Source organism: Pristiophorus japonicus, chromosome 18 (genome assembly GCF_044704955.1).
Source record: "Pristiophorus japonicus isolate sPriJap1 chromosome 18, sPriJap1.hap1, whole genome shotgun sequence".
Lineage (NCBI taxonomy): Eukaryota > Metazoa > Chordata > Chondrichthyes > Pristiophoridae > Pristiophorus > Pristiophorus japonicus.
In genome coordinates, this window is record NC_091994.1 from 4554028 (window position 1) to 4562866 (window position 8839).

At 57.2% G+C, this 8839-nt stretch overlaps 1 protein-coding gene across 1 annotated transcript in view; it reads left to right on the forward strand.

Moving 5' to 3' along the window:
* The window catches only part of LOC139228512 (F-BAR domain only protein 1-like), a 42172-nt gene extending 33564 nt beyond the window's left edge, over positions 1-8608 (forward strand). The window contains 5 exon segments of the mRNA XM_070859580.1: positions 4036-4148; positions 5439-5568; positions 7310-7421; positions 8502-8541; positions 8543-8608. Coding sequence (XP_070715681.1) covers positions 4036-4148; positions 5439-5568; positions 7310-7421; positions 8502-8541; positions 8543-8608 — 461 coding nt within the window.
* Positions 8609-8839: the final 231 nt, after the last annotated feature.

Sequence of the window (8839 nt, forward strand, 5' to 3'; positions counted from 1 at the left end):
CCCACCATCTATCCCCTCCCCCCTACATCTATCCCCTCCCCCACCATCTATCCCCTCCCCCACCATCTATCCCCTCCCCCACCATCTATCCCCTCCCCACCATCTATCCCCTCCCCCACCATCTATCCCCTCCCCCACCATCTATCCCCTCCCCCACCATCTATCCCCTCCCCCCATCTATCCCCTCCCCCACCATCTATCCCCTCCCCCACCATCTATCCCCTCCCCCACCATCTATCCCCTCCCCCACCATCTATCCCCTCCCCCACCATCTATCCCCTCCCCCACCATCTATCCCCTCCCCCACCATCTATCCCTCCCCCACCATCTATCCCCTCCCCCACCATCTATCCCCTCCCCCACCCTATCCCCTCCCCCACCATCTATCCCCTCCCCCACCATCTATCCCCTCCCCCACCATCTATCCCCTCCCCCACCATCTATCCCCTCCCCCACCATCTATCCCCTCCCCCACCATCTATCCCCTCCCCCACCATCTATCCCCTCCCCCACCATCTATCCCCTCCCCCACCATCTATCCCCTCCCCCACCATCTATCCCCTCCCCCACCATCTATCCCCTCCCCACCATCTATCCCCTCCCCACCATCTATCCCCTCCCCCACCATCTATCCCCTCCCCCACCATCTATCCCTCCCCCACCATCTATCCCCTCCCCCACCATCTATCCCCTCCCCCACCATCTATCCCCTCCCCCACCATCTATCCCCTCCCCCACCATCTATCCCCTCCCCCACCATCTATCCCCTCCCCACCATCTATCCCTCCCCCACCATCTATCCCCTCCCCCACCATCTATCCCCTCCCCCACCATCTATCCCCTCCCCCACCATCTATCCCCTCCCCCACCATCTATCCCCCTGCCCTCGCCCCCACCATCTATCCCCTCCCCCACCATCTATCCCCTCCCCCACCATCTATCCCCTCCCCCACCATCTATCCCCTCCCCACCATCTATCCCCTCCCCCACCATCTATCCCCTCCCCCACCATCTATCCCCTCCCCCACCATCTATCCCCTCCCCCACCATCTATCCCCTCCCCCACCATCTATCCCCTCCCCACCATCTATCCCCTCCCCCACCATCTATCCCCTCCCCACCATCTATCCCCTCCCCCACCATCTATCCCCTCCCCCACCATCTATCCCCTCCCCCACCATCTATCCCCTCCCCCACCATCTATCCCCTCCCCCACCATCTATCCCCTCCCCCACCATCTATCCCCCTCCCCCACCATCTATCCCCTCCCCCACCATCTATCCCCTCCCCCACCATCTATCCCCTCCCCCACCATCTATCCCCTCCCCCACCATCTATCCCCTCCCCCACCATCTATCCCCTCCCCCACCATCTATCCCCTCCCCCACCATCTATCCCCTCCCCCACCATCTATCCCCTCCCCCACCATCTATCCCTCCCCCACCATCTATCCCCTCCCCACCATCTATCCCCTCCCCACCATCTATCCCCCTCCCCCACCATCTATCCCCTCCCCCACCATCTATCCCCTCCCCCACCATCTATCCCCCTCCCCCCACCATCTATCCCCTCCCCCACCATCTATCCCCTCCCCCACCATCTATCCCCTCCCCCACCATCTATCCCCTCCCCCACCATCTATCCCCTCCCCCACCATCTATCCCCTCCCCCACCATCTATCCCCTCCCCCACCATCTATCCCCTCCCCCACCATCTATCCCCTCCCCACCATCTATCCCCTCCCCCACCATCTACCCCTCCCCCACCATCTATCCCCTCCCCCCCATCTATCCCCTCCCCCACCATCTATCCCCTCCCCCACCATCTATCCCCTCCCCCACCATCTATCCCCCCCCCCCACCATCTATCCCCCCCCCACCATCTATCCCCCCCCCCACCATCTATCCCCCCCCCCACCATCTATCCCCCCCCACCATCTATCCCCCCCCCACATCTATCCCCTCCCCCACCATCTATCCCCTCCCCCCCCCATCTATCTCCCCCCACCATCTATCTCCCCCCCCCACCATCTATCTCCCCCCCCCCATCTATCTCCCCCCCCCCATCTATCTCCCCCCCCCACCATCTCCTCCCCCCGCCACCATCTACTCCCCCCGCCACCATCTATCTCCCCCCGCCACCATCTATCCCATCTCCCCCCGCCACCATCTATCTCCCCCCCCACCATCTATCTCCCCCCGCCCCCATCTATCTCCCCCCCCCCATCTATCTCCCCCCCCCCCCATCTATCCCCCCCCCCCCCCATCTATCTCCCCCCCCCCCATCTATCTCCCCCCCCCCCCATCTATCTCCCCCCCCCCCATCTATCTCCCCCCCCCCCCATCTATCTCCCCCCCCCCCCCATCTATCTCCCCCCCCCCCCATCTATCTCCCCCCCCCCATCTATCTCCCCCCCCCATCTATCTCCCCCCCCATCTATCTCCCCCCCCCATCTATCTCCCCCCCCCCATCTATCTCCCCCCCCCCCCATCTATCTCCCCCCCCCACCATCTATCTCCCCCCCCCCCCCACCATCTATCTCCCCCCCCCCCACCATCTATCTCCCCCCCCCCCACCATCTATCTCCCCCCCCCCCACCATCTATCCCCTCCCCCACCATCTATCCCCTCCCCCACCATCTATCCCCTCCCCCACCATCTATCCCCTCCCCCACCATCTATCCCCTCCCCCACCATCTATCCCCTCCCCCACCATCTATCCCCTCCCCCACCATCTATCCCCTCCCCCACCATCTATCCCCCCCCCCCCACCATCTATCCCCCCGCCCCACCAACACCATCTATTCTCTCTCTCCCTCCCCCCCCCACCCCACCATCTCAACCCCCCCCCCCTCCCAACCCCACCAAGATTGGCTCTCTATGTGTGAGCCTCAGCAATGAGGCTGTTTGACTTTGGGGGGCAGCACCAAGCCCACCAGCCTTGGCCACATCCAATGCCTATTGACACTCGCCTTCCATCAGAGGGTTCCCGGCCAAGAATCGGGAGCAGGAATCTCCAGGCTAGTCTGACCATTGTTGTGCCCACCCCAACACCAGCTAATTCAGCCCAGATTATGGGCCAAGAGCTGGAAAGTGGGATTAGGTCGGATAGCTCTCTGTCGGCTGGCGCAGACGATGAGCCGAATGGCCTCCTTCCGTGCAGTAAATTTCAGTGATTCCATGATTACAAATTTAACCTTTCCCCATCTTGTCCATATACTTTAGTCTGACAGCGGAACTTTGTGGCGGGGGGAGTGCGGGGAGGGGGGGTGGCAGATCTTAAATCGCATCGGTGCCACTTGCCTGGGTGGCACGGTAGGTTGGACGTTGCCCCTTCACTTCGGTCACATTCATCCCGGGCTTTGAAAAATATAATTCTCGGGCTGTGGGCGTCACTGGCAAGGCCGGCATTTATGGCCTGTCCCCTAACTGCCCTGGAGAAGGTTGTGGTGAGGCGCCACTGATAGCGGGTGTGGGACTGGAGTCACATATAGGCCCAGGCTGGGTAAGGACGGCAGGTTTCCTTCCCAAAAGGGACATCAGTGAGTTTGTCACTCTCTGTCTGTCGAGAGTGACCCTGTCTGAGGGGGATGGAGGGGGCGAGGTTTACTCATCAAGAATGGAACACTTTTGATTTCTGGCTCCCAGGGCAGGTACAGGGGGTTAGATACAGAGTAAAGCTCCCTCTACACTGTCCCATCAAACACTCCCAGGGCAGGTACAGGGGGGTTAGATACAGAGTAAAGCTCCCTCTACACTGTCCCATCAAACACTCCCAGGACAGGTACAGCACGGGGTTAGATACAGAGTAAAGCTCCCTCTACACTGTCCCATCAAACACTCCCAGGGCAGGTACAGCACGGGGTTAGATACAGAGTAAAGCTCCCTCTACACTGTCCCATCAAACACTCCCAGGGCAGGTACAGCACGGGGTTAGATACAGAGTAAAGCTCCCTCTACACTGTCCCATCAAACACTCCCAATATATTGTTGTCGATGTTTCCTGTTGAGTTGATGTGTCTGGTTGTGTCCGCAGGGTCTCGAAGTGTTCGAGCCGACGCCTCGGTCGGAGAAACTGCTCTCGTGGCTCCGCCTCGCCACCACTCGAAAAAGAAACTTTTCCCCCTTCAGCCCGACGGCACAGACACCGTACGTATCAGCTCCGCCATTTACTCGCTTCCACTTGGCAAACAGCTGATCGAAGTATTGAATCCCATTGGAGCAAACCCCTTCCCATTCCCCCCCCCCCCCCCCCGTGTGTGCAATCCCATTGGACCAAACCCTTTCCCATTTACCCCCACTGTGTGCAATCCCATTGGACCAAACCCCTTCCCATTTACCCCCACTGTGTGCAATCCCATTGGACCAAACCCCTTCCCATTCACCCCCCGTGTGGGCAATCCCATTGGACCAAACTCCTTCCCATTCACTCCCAGTGTGTGCAATCCCATTGGACCAAACCCCTTCCCATTCACCCCCACTTTATGCAATCCCATTGGACCAAACCCTTTCCCATTCACTCCCACTGTGCCCAATCCCATTGGACCAAACCCTTTCCCATTCACTCCCACTGTATGCAATCCCATTGGACCAAGCCCTTTCCCATTCACCCCCACTGTGCCCAATCCTAACTGCATCAAGTTGACTCTTGGTCGAAGGATATTTCTGTTGATGCTGAGGCAACAAATCATGTGATTGGCTAATCACCATGTGTTTGCGTCACTATCACAAGACGATGTCCGCTGCATCTGGCCCCATCCTGTCTGAACGTACCATTCGGCTGTACAAATAAGAATTGTTAGGAACCGGCAGAAGCCATCAGGGTGGATTTCATGGATCTTAACCCCACTTACCTGCTGCCTTACCACGTCCCTCAATCACCCCCTCCCTCCAGAAATAAACCCAATAAACCCATTTCTGGTGAGTATCAGCTTGACTCTTGCCTCTGAGTCACAAAGTCATAGATTGAAATCCCACTCCATAATCCAAGCTGATACCTCAGCACCGTTCTGAGGGAGTGCTGCACTGTCAGAGGTGCACTGTCAGATGAGAAGAAGAGCAGGGGAGTTCTCCCCGGTGTTCTGAGGCCAATATTTATCCCTCAATCAACATAACAAAAACAGATTATCTGGTCATTATCACATTGCTGTGTGTGGTAGCTTGCTGTGCACACATTGGCTGCCGCATTTCCCACATTACAACAGTGACTACACTTCAAAAGTACTTCATTGGCTGTAAAGTGTTTGGGACATCCTGAGGTCATGAAAGGCGCTATATAAATGCAAGCTTCTTCGTACTTCTCCACCTTGTACTGTATGCCCTTCCCTGGGAATTTATTCACAAATCGCTCAACTTTTGGTTAGAAAGTTCAATCTGTGATCAGCTGTAATGATCTATATTTATATATTTTTAAACGAATGGATTTCTTGTTGCCTTCAGTCCAGGTCCGTCAGTCCGTTGACCGTGACATCTCGGAGTCCTCCTCCCTCTACCGTCCTGAATCTGATGGATGAAGTGGACACGATGCATTCGTCCCGAAACCGAGCCACTGCTCCAGCCTCGAGTGCGTGTACGTGGTCAATTACTCTCAGAAGATCGAGTTAGAGAGAGTCCGTGGTGTGTCAGCCGTGGCCCACTCTCACCTGAGTCAGGTGGTCATGGGTTCAAGTCCCACTCAAAGGACTTGAACCCATAATCCAGGCTGACACTCCCAGTGCAGTACTGAGGCAGCTCCGCACTGTCGGAGGGGCAGTACTGAGGGAGCGCCGCACTGTCGGAGGGGCAGTACTGAGGCAGCTCCGCACTGTCGGAGGGGCAGTACTGAGGGAGCGCCGCACTGTCGGAGGGGCAGTACTGAGGGAGCGCCGCACTGTCGGAGGGGCAGTACTGAGGGAGCTCCGCACTGTCGGAGGGGCAGTACTGAGGCAGCTCCGCACTGTCGGAGGGGCAGTACTGAGGCAGCTCCGCACTGTCGGAGGGGCAGTACTGAGGCAGCTCCGCACTGTCGGAGGGGCAGTACTGAGGCAGCTCCGCACTGTCGGAGGGACAGTACTGAGGCAGCTCCGCACTGTCGGAGGGGCAGTACTGGGGCAGCTCCGCACTGTCGGAGGGGCAGTACTGAGGCAGCTCCGCACTGTCGGAGGGGCAGTACTGAGGCAGCTCCGCACTGTCGGAGGGGCAGTACTGAGGCAGCTCCGCACTGTCGGAGGGGCAGTACTGAGGCAGCTCCGCACTGTCGGAGGGACAGTACTGAGGCAGCTCCGCACTGTCGGAGGGGCAGTACTGGGGCAGCTCCGCACTGTCGGAGGGGCAGTACTGAGGCAGCTCCGCACTGTCGGAGGGGCAGTACTGAGGCAGCTCCGCACTGTCGGAGGGACAGTACTGAGGCAGCTCCGCACTGTCGGAGGGGCAGTACTGAGGCAGCTCCGCACTGTCGGAGGGACAGTACTGAGGCAGCTCCGCACTGTCGGAGGGACAGTACTGAGGCAGCTCCGCACTGTCGGAGGGGCAGTACTGGGGCAGCTCCGCACTGTCGGAGGGGCAGTACTGAGGCAGCTCCGCACTGTCGGAGGGGCAGTACTGAGGGAGCGCCGCACTGTCAGGGGCCGTGTTTCGGATGAGACGTTAAACCGAGGCCCCGACTGACCTCTCAGGTGGATGTAAAAGATCCCAGGGCACTATTTCAAAGAAGAGCAGGAGACTTATCCCCGGTGGCCTCGGGCCAATATTTATCCCTCAATCAACATCACTAAAACAGATTATCTGGGTCATTATCACATTGCTGTTTGTGGGAGCTTGCTGTGCGCAAATTGGCTGCCGCATTTCCTACATAACAACAATGACTGCACTTCAAAAGTACTTCATTGGCGCTATAGAAATGCAAGTCTTTCTTTTGCCACTTGTACCATATCGAAGATTCGGGGCAATCGATGGGCCAATGATCTGTGGCTTGTTGTATCTACTTGAACCTCTAGCTTGGTCCTTCCAGGACCTTCATAGAGTTTATTGTTAATCACTTTGAGAAATTGTTTGTCACCATATTAAGAATTAGTCTGTGGTTGAGTCATCAGTGGGTGCAATCCACTGGTGTGGATTCAGCATTGAGCCCCCAAACCAAACCTGCGAAAATGTACACCGCATGATCGAAAGTGGGGTTTAGCGTGCGGATGGGGAGGGAATGTCGATCTTTGCGGTCACGGGTCCCAATGGTTTGATGTTTAGAAGTTACATGGCTTGTAGTATTGATGTAGTATTGATTTGGGGGGATTCTTCCTGAAGGTGATGACACTGGCTTTTTTTTCCATCCTTAGGTATTTCCCGAGGGCCGAGCCCGGTGACCATGGGCTGCCTCGATGCCTTGCCTGTTGCGGCTGCATTCACGGAATGTATCGATGCGTATTTCAGGGGCGGGGACTTTGCAAAGTAAGTATGGGTCTCAGTACGGCAAGCTCGAGCTAACGGGCGATTGGGGTTGGGTTCGTGCACCTGGGTGGGGGTGGTGGGGGAGAAGAGTATCCCGTCTTTTCTAGAGCTGTTTTTGGGTTAGGTCACTCTTTGTCGGTCGAGAAGCAGTATTGGCGAATGTTGTGATTGGCAGAGACCCATCGCTCTCTCTGGGCGGGGGGGGGTGGTGGGTTGGCTCCGTGGGGGACATCAGTTACATCTACGTGTCCAGTAAAGATATAGAGGTGGGCACAGGTCACCTGTTGGGAAGTATAGTTGCTTATATTAAATTGCTTTGTATTCATGGCCTGGTGTCTGGCATTCAATGGATAACTTTTTTTGACGTATCAAAACCACAACAATTTATATAGCGGCCTTTAATGTAGTAAAACATCCCAAGGTGCTTCACAGGAGTGAGTAACAAACAAAATTTAACACCGAGCCACATCAGGTAATATTCGGGCAGGTGACCAAAAGCTTGGTCAAAAAGGTCGGTTTTAAGGAGCGTCTTAAGGGAGGAGAGAGAGGCGGAGAGGTTTAGGGAGGGAGTTCCAGAGCTTGGGGCCCAGGCAGCTGAAGTCACAGCCACCGATGGTGGAGCGATTATAATCACGGGATGTGCACGAGGCCAGAATTGGAGGAGTGCAGAGATCTCGGGGAGTTTTGAGGCTGGAAGAGATTACAGAGATAGGGAGGGGCGAGGGCCATGGAGGGATTGGAAAACAAGGATGAGAATTTTTAAATTGAGGCGTTGCCAGACCGGGAGCCAATGTTGGTCAGCGATGGGTGAGCAGGACTGGGTGTGAGTTCGGATATGGTCAGCCGAGTTTTAGATGAGCTCAGGTTTACGGAGGGTGGAAGGTGGGAGGTCAGGAGAGCGTTGGAATTGTCGAGTCTGGAGTCAACAAACGGCATGGATGAGGGTTTCCGCAGCGGATGAGCTGAGGCTGGGGCGGAGGCGGGCGATGTTGCGGAGTGTGTCGATGTGATTTCCAGGCCTCTGGAATCGTGTGCCATTGTTCCTGTGGTGGGGTTGGTGAAACTTTCTTCCTTCCGCAGTGTTATCGTGAAGCTGACTGGAGACGTCACCATGTCCTTCCCAGCGGGAATAATCCGGATCTTCGGTGGGAATCCGTCCCAGGCTGTCATCAGCTTCAGGCTTTTGAATGCCAACCGGATCACGCAGTTCTTGCCCAACTCTCAGATTGTGTACAGGTGAGAGATGGGTCGTGTACAGGTGAGGGAGTGGGTCGTGTACAGGTGAGGGGCAGGAGGCCTAGGGTCCAGTCAGCAGCTCGTGTGTCAGGTGAGGGGGCGGGCCGTGTGTCAGGTGAGGGGGCGGGCCGTGTGTCAGGTGAGGGGGCGGGCCGTGTGTCAGGTGAGGGGGCAGGCCATGT